The 21,573-nt window shown below is 43.8% G+C and overlaps 1 protein-coding gene across 1 annotated transcript; it reads left to right on the top strand.

The window, feature by feature from the left end:
- Positions 1 to 15,324: 15,324 nt before the first annotated feature.
- Positions 15,325 to 18,298, top strand: LOC311494210 (Fc receptor-like A). Its single transcript, XM_084553141.1, has 6 exons — positions 15,325 to 16,361; positions 16,881 to 16,916; positions 17,091 to 17,354; positions 17,434 to 17,676; positions 17,752 to 17,946; positions 18,068 to 18,298. The coding sequence occupies exons 1-6, from the start codon at positions 16,331 to 16,333 to the stop codon at positions 18,169 to 18,171; spliced, it is 873 nt and encodes a 290-aa protein (XP_084409267.1). The 5' UTR covers positions 15,325 to 16,330; the 3' UTR covers positions 18,172 to 18,298.
- The last annotated feature ends 3,275 nt before the right edge of the window (positions 18,299 to 21,573 follow it).

Below are 21,573 nucleotides of genomic sequence, written 5' to 3'. Positions count from 1 at the left end.
GGATTGCTGGAGGTCAAAATCAGAAACAAAACAAATATTATCTTATCACGATCGGCCATGTCTGTTGTTTATGTTCAACTTCGTTCTCCTGGAATGCTTTGAGGTTGAATCTAGTTCACTCCATAAATCTGACATCTCAGCTTTCTGGAATGCAGCAGAGTAGATTTACTGGAAGTTGAAGTAGTTCTCTTCAGGTTTTGTTCTTCTTTCACAGCTTTGATACAGCTTTTTTTTTTTTTTTTCCAGATTAAAGTAGCAACAGTAACTCCAACATTAAAAAGATGTTTCCTGGTTCATGTCAATCAGTCAGCAGTCATGTGATCTCTGACTCATTGTTGCTGATAACACATGTGGACTTTTACTTCAGGAACTGTTCCATTGTGTTCTTGATGCTTTTCCACCAGTTAATGATCTGATCATTACCTCCCTCCTGACTCTACTACAAACCAGTCTGAGAACCAGACTGAAGAGCTGCTGGCTTTTGATTTCAATGTTCATTTACATCCTCTGCCTCCATCAGACAGAAGAAAGCTGCTGTCCTACTAACTGATGACCATCACATGTTGACTCTTTTACTGCATATCAGTCCTGAAGCAGCACACAGGGCTGCTGCTGCTGCTGCTGCTCCACCTCCATGATGTCCTGTCTCTCAGTATATGTGGCAGCAGGTTGCTGGGTCCAACCTTGGACAGTCCTCAGGTCCTGCAGATGTAACCTCTGTGTCCCCTCAGAAGGCTGCTAATGTCTCTGAGACACGCTGATGGACATGATGTTGGAAAGCAAACATCTCCCTCTACTGGTCACATGGAGACACTGCAGGGATGGTGTCAGGTCAGACTGTTGGACACATTAGTTGATTGAAAACACTCAAGTGAGGCCTCATTGTTCACAAAGACTGGAGCAGTAAAGTGACCTTAGAGAAAAGATCAAGAGAAGATCTCAGTCCAGTTCTAATCATGTTCAAACTATGCTCATACATACATTTGATAGATTATTCCATCATGGACTTTTCATGTTTAGCTCCTTTTATTCCTTCATTAGTTGAAGAGTTTTCTAGGAGACATAAAGGCTCTGTGGTGTTTGGAGTCTGATTTGTTTGAACGTAGATTTACTTCAAGTTCTTTATCTGTGACTGAGTTTGAACCAATAGAAGAAAGAAGCCAGTCAGAGGAAGAGGGCGGGCTTTACTTGGTGTCACTGAGAAAAGATGAAAAAAGGTCAGACGAGTGAGAAGGACAATGAAGGAAACGTCTCTACAGCGTCTGCTCTGTAAGTCCACAATCTTTGACTGTTGATAACTGATGAAGGAGACATGAAAACTAGTCAGGATCAAGTCAGCATGAGGACGAGCTGCAGGTCTAAAGAGGAACTGGAATCATTTAAAGAGGAAACTGGTCAGAAAGGAACAGGTCAGCTTCAGTCAGTGATTCTATCAGTGGAACTGTCAAGTCAACACACACCTGTCTTTATGCTCTGAGCTACAAGTGGTGTGTTTGTTGAATATTCCTGCAGCACAGTCACTGTTCATAGTCAGGAGAACCATGAGGAAGCTTCAGCTTCTGCTTTTAGATTCAAACTAGAGCGTTAAACTTCAAGACACAACATCAGAACAGAGTCAGTTCACTTCCATCAGAGTTCCAGCTGCAGTACTCTACTGATCATTATTATATAGCACTGAGCATAGAACAGCACTGCTGCTGTTAGCGTTCCTCTTCATCTGTACCTTACCCTACGTACTCTACTGTAGTGGATGTCATCACTAACACGTTCCACTGTCTTCTGTGTCTTTGTACCATCTGCATATGTTGAACTTTATTTAGACTCAGTTCTGTGATGTTCTGTCCTGGTAGAGTGTAGATTTATATTTCTGTAGCACCACGGTCCTGGTTTTATTGCAACTCAATCAACATTTAACAGATGAAGACTTTCAGAATCCCAGCAGTTGACATAAAGTCTGTCTGGAGTTAGTGTTGAATGATTCTTTAACATCACTGAGTCCTCAGCAGTGGATCCACCAGAGATCTTAGAGGAACCAGAGATGAATGAATCTCTTCTTGATGATTTAGTTGAACTCAAACTAACCTGAGTGTCATTTCTCTTTAGTTCTGAGCTCTCTGCTGTTCAGCACAACAAACCAAGGTTAGTCAACGTCTTCATTCACTTTAAACCTGTTCAATCCTCATCATTATTACTCAGTAGAGTCAAAGCTTTTTCTACATTTAGTAGGGTGTGTGTCATGTGTGAAATCTCAGAAAAGCAGATAAATATCTATTTGTTATGAGTGGTCTGAGAGTGAAATGAGTCATGCAGTGAACTGTTCTTTATTTGAGCCACATGTGAGGTAGATCAGAGGTCTACAGCAGAGGGGTCATTTTGAATTTTTTTCTTTCACAAATTTAAATGTCTTTAATGACACATTAACATGAATCCAACATACTGTAGCGTGGACCAGGGGCCTCATGTACGAACGTTGCGTGCGTACAAAAACGTTACGTAAGTACTCGCTCACGTAAAAGTTCAGATGTATCAAGAGTGAAATGTCCGGGAACTTTGTACGTGCCAACGCCAACGACGTGGCTGGCGTACGTAGGATTCTACAGATGTCGATCCTTTGGCGACACTTAGAGGTGATGCCGGGAAACTGTCATAAATGTGAAAACTATTACTCCGACCGATCGGGACTGTGCCGGTCGACTCTGAGCAGAGTCATGCAAGCCGTGTGGGAATTATCCACATGTCAGCCAGGTATATCAGATTTCCGTACAATGCATCTGAACAGGTAAACATTAAAGAGCAATTTGCAGCGACAGACGGTTTTCTGAATGTAATCAGAGCTATCGACTGCACACACATTAGCTACTATAAAAGCGCCATCGCACGAATTTGTAAATGTCAACAGGAAACATTTTCATTCGATCAGTGTACAGATCATACGTGATGCGCAAATGCAAGTAAACATTGTGGCAGCTGCCAAAGAGGACATTTTTGCGCATCTCCACTCCAGTGAGTAGCGTCTCCAATTCTCTTTCTGAGAAGTTCTTCTTTCCCGTCTTACTCATTCTTACGTTTTCGTTTTCTGATCGTGCAGAGAGGGGAATCTCAGGTGCAGGGTCAATTTAAATATAATTTGCATATTTAAAAGGGGCGTGGACGGGGAGTTGCATATTTTAAAGGGGCGTGGACAGGGAGGAGTCGGGTACGCTCGATTGGGATGTACAAAGGAAATGTGCTTCGAAATGCTTCTAAATCTGAGCTTACGTCACAATTTAGAAGGAAATCTACGCAACTCTTCGTACATGAGGCCCCTGGTCTCTAGGTTTGTGTGATGACAAAAATGTCGACTAAAATGTGGTGAAAATGGAGCTGACGTCGCCTAGTCGATGATGTCCCACATAAAAACACAGTAGAAAGTAATGCTTTGCATCAATGAAATCTTTGTTCTTGACATAAATAAGCTTTTCTGGAGCCTTCTCCGTGTCCTGCAGCTAAAGGTCTAATAACTTTATCAAATCGTGGATGTGCAGCCTCCTTCTCTCTGTTACCACAGGACGTTTGGTGAAGTTGTTAACTGACTGCTGTCCAGAGGATTAGGGCCGTTTCTCTGCTAGCGTCAGCCTTAGCATGTCTTTGTTGCAGTAGTACTTTAGTTGTATTTCAGGACTGACATGTCACGGTAGTATGGGCTTCATCTTTAGTGAAGAATTTCCACACACTTGATGAACCAGTGACCCACTGGTCTTCTAGGTGGCAGCCATGTTGTTATTGTCATGTGATCTGCAACTAGTCGACTTCCAGCTTAGAGCGCCAAAGCACAGCAGGAAAATCGACAAGTCGACTAGTTGGTACAACCCATAGTCCCTACACAGCTTCAGACCCCCTCCTCCTTCCATGTACACAGGTAGCGATGATGCTAGCGAAGCAAAATTTAATTGCCGTACTCTACCAATATGCTGGTTGTCGAGGCAAACACTTGTGTCTCCTGTGTAGACATGTCTCCTAGTAGTGTTGTGTCGTTTGTGAAAATTTTGTTCAAACGAACGAATCTTTTGAGTGAAAGTACTGAATCACTTCATGAACTGATTCGTTCCTTTCTCAGTTCCGTTGATCTCAGGGCTGAATCATGAATTGAATGACGGATCGTTCAGATGTTTATCAGTTCAGGGAGTTAGAGAACGATGCACTATGCAGTCAGGGCTCCTGCTAAGCACTGAATGATTCGGTGAACGAATCTTTTGAACGGATCATTTTAATGAACGAATTCTAGGAATTCAGTACAATCAAAATAACTGCCGTTTCCATCACTATCTCCTGGAGGAGAGAGGCGTGGCTACTGGAGCTCATTCTCAGGAGGGAGGGGTAGCTGGTTAAACAGCTCCCTGTAAACACAGTTGTTTTTGAGCTGGTGAATTAAACACAATCACTGAGAATTTTTAAACCAAAGCATGTAGCATAGAATCCATCAAGTCATGAAAGAAACACATCAACTTCGACATCCAATGACTGCTTTAAAGCTTTCAGTAAGTCAGAGATGAATGGATATTTTTCATGTTTTTATTACATTTGACTACAATAGAATGAATCATATTGTTTCATCTGAACCCTCCCAGCTCGTCTGACTGTGAGTCCCAGCAGCTCTCAGGTCTTTAAAGGAGACTCTGTGTCTCTGAGCTGTGAGGAGGACGACAGCTCTGCTGGATGGACTCTGAGGAGAAAAACCACCAGAGGACAGAGGACTCAGTGTGGAGCTGGGTGGGGAAAACCAGCTGGTTCTTTATGTAACACCAGCTACACCTTCCCATCAGACAGTGGAGTTTACTGGTGTGAGTCCAGAGAGGGAGCAACCAGTAACAGCATCAACCTCACTGTCTCTGGTAAGCTCAGACTGTGGAGTTAGTATTGATGAAGCTGTGTGGAAATGGATGAAATGCTGTAGTTTGTCTCTGTGTTGAGGTGGACCAGTGATCCTGCAGAGTCCTGTCCTCCCTGTGATGGAGGGAGATGACGTCACTCTGCTCTGTAAAACAAAGACCACTCCGTCCATCCTCTCAGCTGGTTTCTATAAAGATGGCTCCTTGATCAGGAATGAGTCTACAGGTCACATGACCATCCACCATGTTACCAGGTCTGATGAAGGCCTCTACAAGTGTAACATCATCAGTCATGGAGAGTCTCCATCCAGCTGGATCACTGTCACAGGTGAGGAGGTCAGAGATGATTCTTCAGCAGCTTTCAACATTCACAATGAGACAATCAGTTCATTTTTAGCTTTGCTTCATTCTAGAGAGAAACACCACCACACCTCCTCGTACATCCACACCTCCTCCTACATCCACACCTCCTCCTGGTTCCTCTCCTCCTCCTGGTTCCACACCTCCTCCTACATCCACACCTTCTCTTGGTTCCTTTCTTTCTGGTTCCTCTCCTCTCCTCCTTGTGTTGTTATCTCTTTCTTCTTTCTGTTCTCTGGTTCTTCTGGTGTTTCTGGTTCTCCTGGTGAGACGATGTGTTCGTGGGAAACCTGAAGGTGAGACACAGACTTCTGGATTTTAAAGGTTTTTGTTTTAAAGAACAATTTCTACATTTATACTTGTGATTACTGTTTGTATTGGCATTGTCTGTGAATATTATTATTCAAAAAGTACAAACAATTCAAAGTTCGATGTTTCTTTTTTATCTTTCATTAAATGTTAATTTAGATTAATTTCCATTAAATTATGTTGTTGTTCATTTTGGTTCAATTTTAGCTGTTGGAGACACAGAACACATCACGTACAGTGACATCAAAATATCACGGAACAAGAAACAGCCAATCAGATGGAACAGAGGTAGAGTTGTTATTATTCTGTTTTTTGTCTTGTGAAGATCTGAAGTAACAAAGCACTCACTCATTTGATGAGATGTGATACGAGATGAGTTTCCTCCCGGGTCATTATTTTAAAACTAGCTTTAGTCTGGCAGCAACACAACTGCTTTTTATTTATTTATTTCGTTTTTGAACTGTATAGTTATAAAAGATAAATAAATCAATAGTAAAGTTAAAGGAGTTGTAGTTCTACACAGTAGAGGCAACATTCACTCTGTCCATCATTAAACACACCAGCTTATTTATTAAGAAACATTAATTTACAAGATAATAAATGAAATAATAATAAAACAGTAACAATAATCCTTAATGTTAATAATCTCCTAACACAGGAGGTAATCATAGGTTTGAACAGAAAAAAGAAAACAGTTTACGATGGACAGAGTTCTGTGTATTTGACCTTATTATCAATTAGAGTCAATTAATAAGACTTTATAGACTCATTAGAGCCTCATGTGACAACAATGATAGAAACAGTTGTCAGGGAAACAACATGGACAGTCAACAGCTTTCATTCATTCATATCTAAGTCTCAGAATATAAACATCTGATGTATCTGACCAACTAAAGCTTCTGACTGATTTAAATGAAGATCAACCAGAGTCCAGCTGCTGTTGATGGACTTTAATGCAGGTCAGTGTGTGTTGGACTCAGTGTCACATTGTGATGAACTGATGTGTAATTAGTGTTTAACTCTGAGCTCTGGTCCACACTCAGTAGTTGTTAGTAGGATCCATTCATCACTGGTTTGTTGTGAGGATGGAATTAGACTTTCTGAAACCATGAGAGAATAAAGAGACAGACTGATGAGAACAGAGATTCTCTGCTGGGAGTTTTCAGCCTCTCAAACTGTCTCTTGATCCAATTATTGATGTAGAACTTTAGAACTCTGCATGTAAAACCACAGCAGCAACTTCCTCCTGCTGACTGCACTGAACTGTAGTCTGATCAGGTGCTGTGGTAGTGTCACTTCTCTGTATTCATGCTTTTAGTATGTGCATTGTGTCTTGTTCTGAGATGTGTCAGCTTTGACAAATAGCAGGAGACTGATTTTGTCCACTTCTCTGTTTCACAAACATTTCCACCAGAAGTAAGAAGAAAAAAAAACTGTGAAAACCTGCTGCCACTACATCCTTTTACATGAAACAATGAAATGTTTGCTATAACTGCAGATAGACCTGGTGCAATAACAGTAATGCAACTAAAGAGTTTATTATGAGCAATAAGAGTTCTGAGTCATAAATTATTGGTGATTAGACTGAGAGAGAGCAATGCCTCAAATAGAGGAAGGTGTTTGTGGAGCAAAGGCATCGGCTTCAGACACTCCTGACACAAACTGAGGTCATTCCAAGTGTACTCCGAATCCTCCAGTAGACCCCTTTTGTGTTGGAGGCAAAACAATCCACTGGAATACACTTGATAGAGAAACCAAGCATGGACACTAAAGATAAATCCTCAGATGACTACAACTATGTCCTGAATGGTTATGAACACGACGTAACTTAAAAAGATTTTACAGATGAGTTTTGTGTTTTGTGAGCTGAAGTTCTGCCGAGCTAGCAGGAAGGCTGGAAAACAAACATGGCTTGGGTTATTGTGAACAAAGTCAATGGATGCGTCTTGACAGCTAACTGCACTAGCGTGGCTGGATAAGTAACGTACATCTCGTATTTGTCAACCATAAAGTTAACTACATATATGCAATAGTTATATAAGGTAATGAATATGCCAAAGGAGGCTATTGCACGGGGTAATGGCTAAAAGGCTAATCTCGTCTCGTCTCGTCGTCTTCCGCTTATCCGGGTCCGGGTTGCGGGGGCAGCAGCTTCAGCAGGGAAGCCCAGACAGCCCTCTCCCCAGCCACTTCAGCCGTCTCCTCCGGAGGGACCCCCAGGTGTTCCCAGGCCAGATGAGAGATATAATCCCTCCATCGTGTCCTGGGTCAGCCCCGAGGTCTCCTTACGGTGGGACACACCCGAAACACCTCTCCCGGGAGGCGTCCGGGAGGCATCCATACCTGATGCCCTAGCCACCTCAACTGACTCCTCTCGACGTGGAGGAGCAGCGGCTCTACTCTGAGCTCCTCCCGTATGTCCGAGCTCCTTACCCTATCTCTAAGGCTGAACCCGGCCACCCTGCGAAGGAAACTCATTTCGGCCGCTTGTATTCACGATCTTGTTCTTTCGGTCATTACCCAAAGTTCATGACCATAGGTGAGGATTGGTGTAGATCGACCAGTAAATTGAGAGCTTTGCCTTTCGGCTTAGCTCTCTCTTCACCACGACCGACCGGTTAAGCATCCGCATCACTGCAGATGCTGCCCCGATCCGCCTGTCGATCTCCCGCTCCCTCCTACCCTCACTCGTGAACAAGACCCTGAGATACTTGAACTCCTCCACTTGAGGCAGGACCTCCTCCCCGACCCGGAGTGGGCAATCCACCCTTTTCCGACTGAGGACCATGGCCTCAGACTTGGAGGTTGGAGGTTCTTCCACCAGGCGTTCCCAGCAGACCCTCACTACTCGTTTGGGCCTATCAGGTCTGCGTGGTGTCTTTCCCCACCATCTGATCCAACTCACCACCAGGTGGTGATCAGTTGACAGCTTTGCTCCTCTCTTTACCCGAGTGTCCAGGACATACGGTCGCAGGTCAGATGATACAACTATAAAGTCAATCATCGACCTACGACCTAGGCTGTCATGGTGCCAAGAGCACCGATGACCAACCTTATGTTCCAACATGGTGTTAGTTATGGACAAACTGCGACTCGCACAGAAGTCCAATAACTGAACACCGCTCGGGTTCAGATCAGGCAGGCCATTCCTCCCAATCACGCCCCTCCAGGTCACGCTGTCATTGCCCACATGAGCGTTAAAGTCCCCCAGTAGGACAATGGAGTCCCCAGTTGGGGCGCCATCCAGCGTCCGTCCTAGGGCCTCCAAAAAGGCTGGGTACTCTGAACTGCTGTTCGGCGCATATGCACAGACAACAGTCAGGACCCGTTCCCTGACCCGAAGGCGCAGGGAAGCAACCCTTTCGTCCACCCGAGAGAACCCCAAAGTAAAGGCAGATAGTCCAGGGGCAAGCAAAAAGCCCACCCCGGCCTTCCGCCTCTCACCCGGAGCAACTCCAGCAAAGAAGAGAGTCCAACCCTTCTCAAGGACTTGGGTTCCAGACCCGACGCTATGTGTCGAGGTGAGGCCGACTATATCTAGTCGATAGCGCTCAACCTCTTCCACAAGCTCCGGTTCCTTCCCTGCCAGAGAGGTAACATTCCATGTCCCAAAAGCCAGCTTCCGTAACCGAGGATCAGACCGCCAAGGCCCCCGCCTTGGTCTGCTGCCCAATCCACAAAGCACCGGACCCTTCATTCTCCTCCTGTGGGTGGTGGGCCTACAGGGAGGCGAGTCCGTGTCTCCCGTTCGGGCTGGGCCCAGCCGGACCCCATGGACAAAGGCCCGGCCACCAGGCGCTAGCCCACGAGCCCCAGCCCCAGGCCTGGCTCCAGGGTGGGGCCCCGGTAACCCTCCGGGCCGGGTACACAAACTCCTGTTCTTTCTTCTCATCAAGGGTCTTCTGAACCGTTCTTAGTCTGGCCCTTCGCCTAAGACCAGTCTGCCTTGGGAGACCCTACCAGGGGCAAATTGCCCTGGACAGCATAGCTCCTAGGGTCATTAGGACACTGGAACTCCACCACCACGATAAGGTGACGGTTCAAGGAGGAGCCAGACAATGCTTTATTTATTGTCACTCCTGAATCTTGCTGGTCTCTGTTTCTAGTCCCAGTAATATTGACCAATCATGTTTGAGCAGGCTTTGGTTCCATGCAGGTAAACAGATGATACCTGATGTGTTCCCAGACACCAGATCACTGGTGGAAACTACAGCTGAGACTCTCTGGACATCCAGAAGGATGAGGTGGTGATGGAGAGGATTCAAACATATTTAATGAACAGAGAGACAGAAAGATCATTGGACAGTTTAGAGATGATGAGACTGATTTTAACAGCGTGAGACAAAGAAGATAGAGAAGCAGGAACAGCACACATTCAATAAAATCCCAACACCAGGAACACATCATCCTGACTGAACACAGAAGGTTCATTAATGGAACTCTTGTGTGTTTTATTTTCCAGACAGTGATCCAGCTGCAGAGAACGTCACTTATGGACAAATAGCCATCAGACCAAAAAGGACCAGAGGTACAGCTGCTCTTTACTTTCAACTGTGGACACAGCTTCCAGTCGCTAAGCTAAGCTAAGCTAAGCTAGGCTAAGCTAAACTAAGCTAAGCTAAGCTAAGCTAAGCTAAACTAAGCTAAGCTAAGCTAACCACATCCTGACTCCAGCTCACAATTCAGACATGTAAAATATATCGATCAAGAACAAATGTTTTGTCAAAGTGTTGATTAATTCATAGAGATCTGAGTAACAGAGTGGAATGATGTCAGGATGTTCAACCTGGTCTTTGACCCAAAACAGATTTGAGACTTGTTTTCACATGAGGATGATTATATGATACAACTCTGTTATCAGATCGTATTATTATTATCTTTTCTGTCTTATCAGACAAATGTTTGGGAGTCATTTTTTTCAAATATGTTTGTGATGATTTGAATGATCCTGCCCAGTGGAGACTGAAGTTACTTTGTTAGCAGCAGGATTTCATTCAAATGATGAACTGAACCACAGTCAATCTGCAAAAGAAAAGAAAAATTAATGTATGTTTAAAAAGCTTAATAAAAAGTACATTCAGTTTATCGTCATACGGTCATAGCAGAGGCAGATTGGGCAGAGATGACGATCAGAGATCTTGCTTGATTATGCAAAACCTGTCATCTAACAGTGTTTAATTTACATTGATTTACATTGTGTGTGTCTGTGTTCAGAGGTTCCACCAGAGCCAGAGATCGTCCATGAAGTCGTCCACCAGTCCACTCACTGATGTCCAGCTGCTGGACTCCCCTCACCCCCTCAGACCACAGTACATTTCCTTTAAAAACAAAACAAAAAAAAAAAACATTTTTATATCTTCTCTAAACGTTCGTTTTTTTCTCTCTGAATTAGACTCAAACTGTATTATATTTTAATATTGATACTTTAAATATTTACCTTCAATAGGTTACCTTCGTGAAATATTTCTATTTAACAGAATCTAATGATAACGTCTTCAGTAACTTACTAACACAGTAACTTTTATTTTATTTGTGATTGTTGGACTCTGCTCTCCTCACCATAGCAGTGATCTCGTTTCTCTCCAGGATCAATAAACGTTGGTCTCACTTGTTTTTCTCTCATGTGGTTCTGTGGTTTTCACTTGGTGGTTCTTTGGTTATGGCTGACTGATACTCGCCTCTCCGCAGTGCAGAAAGCAGTCATAAAAACCACAACTAGACCATATTTAGCAGTAACATATGTGTGTACAGTTGAAGAGTTTTGCTTCTTTTATTTTGGGAAATAGCAACACAACTGAAACACATCCTTGTGCTTTGTAGTGTATTAAACTCAGTTTTAATTAAAAAGTATTACAACTAGATGTTAACCCCACACTTGACAAGTAAAGTGACATGATGGAAGACGGATGACCTGTCATAGCTAGCATAAATATCCTTCTTCCTTCAGACATGCACCTATCAAGCATAGCATTATGACCACCTTCCTAATACTGTGTAGGTCTCCCTTGTGGTGACTCATCGGATTCATTAATACACAGGATTAGAAGTTACAATCCCTTGTGCCAAGATCCCAGGCAAAACACATTTAGAGGCCCCGTTCACCTGAGAAACCCTAACAAACCGACGGTCGTGTGATATGACGATTAACCTACAATCTAAGTGAGCTAAGTAAATGCTGCTGGCTTGTAAGCCCACAGAGCAGCAAAGGATAATTTCAAACCCTGTGAAACATAAGCTAACCTAATGCTGCTGGGTTGTATGGCCCGCTCAGCAGCTGACCAAACAAAGAAATACTGCTACCAACCAACATGACGACATCGGATACCCGGCCTAGTCAACAGCAGTATGGAGGATGTCATTGGGGTTTTCAAGTGGGCACCTTTTTAGCCTAGTCCTTTTATGAATCACGACCCAAACAAACAAATCTACCGTGGTTCGCCCCGTTAATGTGGACTGAACCACGAACCAATCAACCACATCTATCATAGTTTGCAAACACACTAAAGTCATGCAGTATCCTTACCTTTAGTGAGCTTCCCAGCTAGCATGCTTCTTCCTTACCCACAGTCATTCGCTTGCTCTCTCTGCTGTCCGGGACATGTTGCATACCGCAGTCCTCTGTTTTTGTTTTTTTGTTTGTTTGTTTGTTTGTTTTTTTTCACATAGCCCAGCCAGTTTAGAAGAGCAATAGCCAATTTTGCAACAAATCCACAGCAGCCCACTTCTACTGGGCGGACAGGAGCCCTCCAGCTATTCTGCTCTGCATCTGCTGCTAACTCTGCATACTTAGCTCTCTTACGCTCGTTAGCCTCCTCAACTCTATCTTCCCACGGGACAGTAAGTTCTTTGAAATAGACTACCTTCTCTGGCTCAGACTACAACACCAAATCTGGCCATAGTCGGGTGCTAGCTATCTTGGTTGGAATAATCAGCTGCCTGCTAGTCTAGCCTTTTCTCCCTCCCGTACAAACTTGATGCATCTATTCTCTTTTGTTAACTGCCATGGATATTAATTTCACCCATTTTTCCTCGATTGCAGCTGCTAAACATTTCAGTACCTGATTGTGACGCCAGGTGTATCATCCTTGGAAAAGACTAACCTTACAACCTGTCAGAATATGGCTAAGCGTGCATACACAAGTGCACAGTGGGCAGGCAGCATCCTCACCTACCCACTGGTTTAGGTTCTGGGGAGTTGGCAGCACATCATAAGTAGCCCCTATCATAAATCTAATCCTGCTAGCCTCCATGCTCCAAAGCTCTCTCCACTTCACCTTCCATTTCTCCACACTCTCCCAGTTCATTCATAGACCCTGCTTAGCCTGCGACACTGCCTTAAAGCATCTAACTGCTTCCTCTTGTTTCTGTATCTCTTCCACTACCATCTTTCTCATTTCTACTGCTGATGCCTTGCTCCACAGAGGTTTCCCTGCACACAGACCTAGGCCTCCACGCCCTTGCTGTACATGGTCTATGATATCCCTATGCCTAAGAGCTGCCTGTGCTTGCTGTACTGCCTCTTTTGGGTTCCACTTCCTCCCTGTCTTAACCGTGGGCAATGCTCTCCTAACCACTGGATCCTTCAACTGAGTGAGAGTCATTTCCAGTCAAACCTTAGCACACTTAAACTCCTCTCTTAGGCTGGTAACTGGGAGCTCCAATATCCCTTTCCCATACAAGGCTGGGCTGCTTAAGCAGCGTGGGACACCAAGCCACTTTCTGATAAATGAATTAATCCTCCTTAACTTTTCTGCTTTTGAAAGAGGAACCTCATACACTGTCAGCGGCGACATTAGCCGGGGCAGTAAACCAAACTGCAAGCACCATAATTTTAACTCTAAAACTGTCTCTTGATCAAATTATTTATGTAGAACTTTTTAACTCTGCATGTAAAACCACAGCAGCAACTTCCTCTTGCTGACTGCACTGAACTGTAGTCTGATCAGGTGGTGTGGTAGTGTCACTTCTCTGTATTCATGCTCTAAGTGTGTACATTGTGTCTTGTTGTGAGATGTGTCAGCTTTGACAAATAGCAGGAAACTGATTTTGGACATCCACTTCTCTGTTTCACAAACATTTCCACCAGAAGTAAGAAGAGAGAAAAACTGTGAAAACCTGCTGCCACTACATCCTTAATCCTACAGATCGACCTGGTGCAGTAACAGTAATGCAACTAAAGAGTTTATTATGAGCAATAAGAGTTCTGAGTCATAAATTATTGGTGATTAGACTGAGACAGAACTCCTCAAATAGAGGAAGGTGTTTGTGGAGCAAAGACATCGGCTTCAGACACTCCTGACACAAACTGAGGTCATTCCAAGTGTACTCCGAATCCTCCAGTAGACCCCTTTTGTGTTGGAGGCAAAACAGTCAACAGGAATACACTTGATAGAGCAACCAAGCATGGACACTAAAGATAAATCCTCAGATGACTACAACTATGTCCTGAATGGTTATGAACAAGATTTAACTTAAAAAGATTTAACAGATGAGTTTTGTGTTGCGTGAACCGAAGTTCTGCCTCGCTAGTAGGAAGGCTGGAAAACAAACATGGCTTGGGTTATTGTGAACAAAGCCAATGGATACGTCTTGAAAACTAACTGCACTAGCTTGGCCGAGGATTCGGAGTACACTGAACTGTCTGTTGCCGGAAGAAAGCACTGAGAGCATAGAGAAGCACTGAACGAAGAGAGTTCAGTTTCCCCAAGATGCCGCCCGCCTGGATATGCGAGCCAGACATGAACGGTACTGTGTTCCTTTTTTAATAAACTGCCTGTATACTTGCAAAGTTCTCAATGCTTCGGTTTACATGTAGAGACCCTAGTTATGCTACCGTGTAAGTGTGGTGATATTGTGAGCCTTGTTAGTGGTATAGAAATAGCGATTTCTTATTATGTGTAAGTGTGCCCCGAAGGCTAGCGTTATACGCTAATTAGCGGTTTGCAAGAAAACTGGTCAAATCTGACTAACAAAACAAATGCATGAAAACAAATACCAGAGAACGGTTGAACTCGGTACACATGTGTTATTAACCCCAGGTTCATTTTGCGCCGGAGTTCTCCTTTAACTACATATTGTTATATATGCAATAGTTGTGTAAGGTAATGAATATGCCAGTGAGGGCTATTACACAAGCGAATGGCTAAAAGGCTAATGAAATAGCAAAATGCTGTTGACATACAGCCAGACGGATACCAGACAATGCTTTATTTATTGGCGCTGCACACACAAGCATTTTTGATGAACAACTCTGTCTAATCCCTTGACACGCTCATAAGAAAAATACTCAGGGCCTTCCACCTCCATAGTTCCAAGGCTCCAGGTATCCTTACCGCCTGGAGGGTATTGCATTGCTTTTTTTCCAATAGATATGATCTCTGCCTAGCTAACTGGCTTTAACAGTTTCAAGGCATATCTCAGGACATATTAATTTTCTTTTTCTTTACAAGATGTTTCATCTCCAGCTTTATCACTCACACTCATTTGATTCTAAAAATCTGCGGCTCCACCATCCAGACTTAAGTGCAGTTTATGCCTCTGTGGGACATAGACACCATAACCACGTATGTAGCCTACACTGGTGCAAACCATTTATACCTGTGTGCTTGTCAGCCTGGCTCGCCCATTCTCCCATATCTAAGCTTGTTACAGCTTATGAACTTAATTTTTTTTTGTTTTCTTTGTTTTCCATATTTCATAATCTGGATGACTGGGAATCTTTACACACTTATTGTCAAGATGAAAAAGAAAAAAAAACTGTTTTAAAGATAACATGTTCAGTGTATAGTTGTGAGTATGTTATGCTCAGTCATAGTGTGAAGGAAAATGACTGAATTAGATAATATGGAAAAATAAGAAGTTCTCCATATTTTGGTGAGGCTGTTTTTTTTGGTTGAGGATATCTTCCAGACTGAACTGTAATAGTTCAGTTGATGTCCATTTGGCTCACTGGACGTTCATCATCACCACTCTTCACTCTTTCCGCTTTCATTGTCTGTCTTTATCATATTGATAACTGAGAATCAGGATGGACATCAGCCATTATCAGTCAGGTCCTTGGAGACCAGAAAGGCTGTTCTTGCAAATTGTCCGGCAACTCCAAAAGGAGAAGCAAGTCTTTGCTCAGCATGTGTTCCCCCAGGGAAGAGAACTACTAACCTAGGTTGGAGATGCTTTCACTCAGTGCAAGGAGGAATTTTAGGACCTCTTGAATCTGGCCAACATGTCCTTGAGGAACGAGGCAGGACCTGAGGACTCAACCAAAGTCAGACGCAAATCTCTCTCTGTTAAAAACCTCCTCTGTGACAAGATGCCATATGTGCCTTGTTGGGTTATCTTGGTTGACATGCCTCTTCAATGTCTAATGTCTGATTTTCGTTTTTTGGAAAGGGTGAGTGGGTACCACACTGCTCAGTCTCCGTAGAAAAGTTTATATCAAGGTGCTAGATAGGAGACTCCAATCCTGAGGAAGTGTGAAGTAGTGGGTTTATTGCAATGAGCCACCCAGTCCAGTTCCTGTTTCTTACAAAGTCTAACTTTATTTTAGGTTAAGTACTTTTGTCAAGAAAGACAAAAGCCCACAGAGCCCATTTTTATTTATGAGTTATTTATTATTGTCTTTTATCGTTAATTTTCTCTGCGTTATCCAAAACAAACATAGAAAATTTTCTCATAAATATTAGTGGACAGGAAACCACAGCACTGACAGTCAGAGGAAGGAGGAGGGATTTACTTGGTGTAGCAGTGAACTGATTAGAGTGTCGTTATATCGTGTGACATCGTCAAAAGACGGTATGGAGGAAGCATCTCTGCTGCGTCTGCTCTGTAAGTTCACTCTGTTTTCATGTCTTGACAAATATTTGACAGAAACCTTTAGTGTCATTCTAGATTAGAACACAAGTCTGCAGCTGTTCTGTTGTCTAATTAAATTAGCTTTCACTTTAGTTTTTACATCAAGTTCCTGTCTATGTGGGAACCATGTATGAAGTTTTAATTCCAATAAAGTTCACTACAGTGTTACTTAGATTTTGTTTCTCACTGTATCTCACATTTTACCGGTGAGACAAACAACGGTCCTTAAAATAATAGTTTAACTTTGACTGGATTAACATCTAATAAATAGATATTGTGAATGTTTCCCTGTAATATTATCAGAATAGGTTGCGACTGTTTTATACAGTGTTGCCATTTTAAAGACACTTGAAAATACTTTGAACGTAAAGAAGAGAAACAAACATCGATCTCTGATCTCAGTGATGAATGTGAAACAGGTCTGTGACAGAGGTCGGTGATCTCTCACTAAATGTGAAACCTCAAACTAACCTGAGTGTCATTTCTCTTTAGTTCTGAGCTTTCTGCTGTTCAGCACAACAAACCAAGGTTAGGAAATGCTTTGTCAACGAAAAACTGCTTCTCACCAGAATTTATGAAATTTATGAAACTGTGTATTCAATTGTACTAGATTTTCTAATTACTGTGTAGGCAAAATTAACAAATAATTGTCATTGTATTATTAAGACACGTATACTGTTAAACCTTCCCTCTTCCTCCCAGCTCGTCTGACTGTGAGTCCCAGCAGTTCTCAGGTCTTTAAAGGACACTTTGTGTCTCTGAGCTGTGAGGAGGACGACAGCTCTGCTGGATGGACTCTGAGGAGAAACACCACCACAGAACAGAGGACTCAGTGTGGAGCTGGGTGGGGAAAACCAGCTGGTCCTTTATGTAACATCAGCTACACCTTCCCATCAGACAGTGGAGTTTACTGGTGCGAGTCCAGAGAGGGAGCAACCAGTAACAGCATCAACCTCACTGTCTCTGGTAAGCTCAGACTGTGGAGTTAGTATTGATGAAGCTGTGTGGAAATGGATGAAATGCTGTAGTTTGTCTCTGTGTTGAGGTGGACCAGTGATCCTGCAGAGTCCTGTCCTCCCTGTGATGGAGGGAGATGACATCACTCTGCTCTGTGAAACAAAGACTCCCTCCATCCTCTCAGCTGGTTTCTATAAAGATGGCTCCTTCATCAGGACTGAGTCTACAGGTCACATGACCATCCACCATGTTACCAGGTCTGATGAAGGCCTCTACAAGTGTCACATCATCAGTCATGGAGAGTCTCCATCCAGCTGGATCACTGTCACAGGTGAGGAGCTTCACTTTGATTTCAACTCTTACTTCATCCATATGTTCACCTGACCAGGTGAGATTCTCTCTACAGAGAAACCTACAACCACAGCCCCGCCCACCTCTAGAGCTCAGACCTCTTATAGAGCCCCACCCACCACAGGAGCACCAGCACCTCCACCGTCCTCTGTCCATCTTGTCCTCAGACTGATCTGCCACCTGGTGGTGTTCTGTCCATACTTCATCTCCACTCTCCTCATGGTGTCTTTATGTCGACACAGACCAACAGGTAACACTCTGAATCACTGACCTCACTAACTCTCACCAACAACCAGTGGATGATTGACAGCTGCTTGTCTGAACTCTTCATGTACTGACTGTTGATAAATATCTACTTTTCATCACTAAAGGAACTGGCCTGACCATTTCTATGGTTACAACCCCACTCACCCTGGCAGAGCAGGTACTGGATGATGAGGCTGATGATGTAACCACAGTGCATCACATGCACTGAACCAATGACAGTGTTTGTTTGTATGGGACTCTTCTCAGTGTTCCTGCCTAAAGAATACATCATGTACCTGGGTATTGTTTACTGACATCATACTGGAAAATCTATCAAGATACAATAATAATAAACCAAACATTTTTTCTGTCAGTGTTTCTGTGATCATGTGTTTTGTTTCTCTTCTATTCTCATGTCAAAGTGTTAACTGGCAGCTGCTGCAGAAAGAAGAGGAAAGATATTTAAATATCTGTCAAACTTCTTCTGGTCTAATTCTAGTCCAGAGGCTGCTGGCTGAGTTTGATCTGCTGGATGTGTGTTGGTGTCTAAACATTTAGGAACACTCATTTAGTGTCAGTTGACATTTAGGCCAAGCAAACAATGTGGTGAAAACCACTATGGGTTGAACACCATCTAGTGGCTGTAGGAGGCATAACATATTGGAGTAGTAAAGCCATACTTCAAGATCATGCTGTAGGCAGCCACACTACAACCTGCTTGACTGAACCACGTAACAAACAAACAAATCTACCTTGATTCGCCCCTGTAGTTCCCACAGTGCTGGAGAAGCCAGTGAAGAGTTTGGGAAGATGGTATGATGCAAGTCTCAGTGATAAGGCACAGTTTGAAGGGTTGAGGCAGGAAATGATTCAAGGCGTTTCAAGCATAGAGCGGTCAGGGCTACCAGGGAAGTTAAAATTGTGGTGCTTGCAATTTGGTTTACTACCCCAGCTAATGTGGCCGCTGACAGTGTATGAGGTTGCCCTTTCAAAGGTAGAAAAGTTGGAAAGAATGATTAATTCATCTATCAGAAAGTGGCTCAGTGTCCCACACTGCTTAAGTGGCACAGACTTGTATGAGAAAGGCATTCTGGAGCTCCCAGTTACCAGCCTGACAGAGGAGTTTAAGTGTGCTAAAGTTAGACTGGAAATGACTCTCACTCAGTCAAAGGATCCAGTGGTTAGGAGTGCATTGCCCACTGTTAAGACAGGGAGGAAGTGGTACCCAAAAGAGGCAGTGCAGCAGCTCTTAGGCATAGGGATATCATAGGCCATGTACAGCAAGGGCATGGAGGCCTAGGGCTGTGTGCAGGGAAACCTCTGTGGAGCAAGGCATCAGTAGTAGAAAGGAGAAAGATGGTAGTGGAAGAGATACAGAAACAAGAGGAAGCAGTTAGATGCTTTAAGGCAGTGTCACAGGCTAAGCAGGGTCAATGGGTGAACTGGGAGAGTGTGGAGAAAAGGAAGGTGAAGTGGAGAGAGCTTTGGAGCATGGATGATTAGATTTATGTTAGGGGCTACTTTTGATGTACTGCCAACTCCCCAGAACCTAAACCAGTGGGTAGGTGAAGATGCTGCCTACCTGCCAACACTCCCTATTTTTAACAGTTTCTCCTGCCCTGCTCCCGTTTTGAAATTTCTCCCTCTATCTCCCGATTTTAAAGTGAAATGAGTCAATGGTGTTCCATGTGTCCTGGTACCTGACAACCTGGCAACCCAACCCAAACGCTCCCGCCCTACATGCCTTGTGTCCCATACGTCACTGCCCACGTCCACGCCCACGTCAACTCCCGGGCTACACAAAATGAGCAAAATCTGCCTGGTGGGACACGTTCACCTTTGTCATCGTGAGTCACGTAAGTGTCTCCCATGCTTTTTGTAAACTGTGTCGGGCTGATTTCTGAGTGGAACACGGAGGGAAAAACACGATGTGCGAAACGCAAACAAGCAGTGGAGGCGTCCAGTCGTTCTTGGTGAGAGGCGTGATGGCAATGCTGGTCGCCAAGAACAACATCCCTTTTGTTTGCTGTGATGACTTCAGCAAAACTGTGTCTTTATTTTATTTACTTTACATTGACCCCATTAGTAAGGGGGTAACTACATTCATTTAACGCAAGTGCTCTACTGGAAATTGCTATTTTGAATTTAGAGAGCTACAAGGCTTATGTCCGCCCGGTAGAAGTGGGCTGCCGTGGATTTGTGGCCAAGTTGGTGATTGCTCTTCTGAGTGAGCTGAGCATACATGGAAGAAGCCAAAGGACTGCAGTCAGCAACATGTCCAGGGCAGCAGAGAGAGCGAGCGAGTGGCTATGGGTACGTAGGAAGCATGCTAGCTGGGGAACTAGCTAAAGGTAAGGATGGCTGCTTGACTTTAGTGTGTTTGCAAATCAAGATAGATGTGGTCGGTTTGGTTCGTGGTTCAGTCCACATCAACGGGGCGAATCGTTGGTAGATTTGTTTGTTTGGGTCGTGGTTCATAAAAGGACTAGGCTAATGATTGAAATATTAGTTGTTGATAGACATTGAATGGTGAGGAAAACAGGGTTGTGCAGTGGCAGTGTGGAGGGGGGTGACTCCAGGACGCTGGAAGTCACTGTTAAGCCTTCTTGAGGTGTCATGGGCCTAATTTAACGAAGCATCGGTGAAGGGAGGTGCCCACTTGAAAACCCCAATGACATGCTGCATACTGCTGTTGTTTAGGCCAGGTTCCTGATGTCTTCATGTTGCTTGGTAGCTATGGTTAGCTGAGCAGGCCACACAAGTCGGCAGCGTTTAGTTAGTTTATGTTTCATAATGTTTGAATTATCCTCTGCTGCTCTGTGGGCTTACAAGCCAGCAGCATTTACTTAGTTCATGTATATTGTAGGTTAATCATCATATCACACGACCGTAGGTTTGGTAGGGTTTCTTAGTTGAACAGGGCATCTAAATGTGTTTTGCCTGGGATCTTGGCACAAGGGATTGTAACATCTCATCCTGTGTATTACTGAATGCTTAATGTCACCCTCCATACAAAAACAACAGTGAAAGAAGACAGCACTGGCTGTATCTGTAGCTATACAGGCTCTCTTGATTTTGAAATATTACACTGTTGACAGCTGTATAGTTTCTCTTGAATCCTATGTCAGCTCTTAAATTGATGCGCAGTTAAGAAATATTTTACAAAATATTGACAGCCACCGGTTCGAATCCATGGGCCGGCTGGGCCTTTCTGTGTGGAGTTTGCATGTTCTCCCTGTGTCTGCGTGGGTTCTCTCCAGGTACTCCGGGTTCCTCCCACCATCCAAAGACATGCTCATTAGGTTAATTGGTGATTCTAATTAGCTGTAGGTGTGAGTGTGTGTGTGAATGGTTGTCTGTCTCTCTGTGTTGGCCCTGCGATGGACTGGCAACCTGTCCAGGGTGTACCCCTGCTTCTCGCCCGATGACAGCTGGGGTAGGCTCCAGCAGACCCCTGCGACCCTTAACAGGACTAAGCGAGTATAGAAGATGAATGAATGAATGAATATTGACAGCTGTATGGTCTCTGAGCGATTTTATACTGAAGAGGCATTTTGACACTATTCTCTAAGTGATGGCAGCTATACAGTCTCTCTTGATTTTCTGTTGTTGTGGTGCTTTGAAATCTTAC

This window comes from Chelon labrosus (genome assembly GCF_963514085.1).
Source record: "Chelon labrosus genome assembly, chromosome: 1".
In the NCBI taxonomy this organism is placed as follows: Eukaryota; Metazoa; Chordata; class Actinopteri; order Mugiliformes; family Mugilidae; genus Chelon; species Chelon labrosus.
The sequence above is the reverse complement of the archived record's forward strand: the minus strand, read 5'-3'. Positions and strand labels throughout refer to the sequence as shown.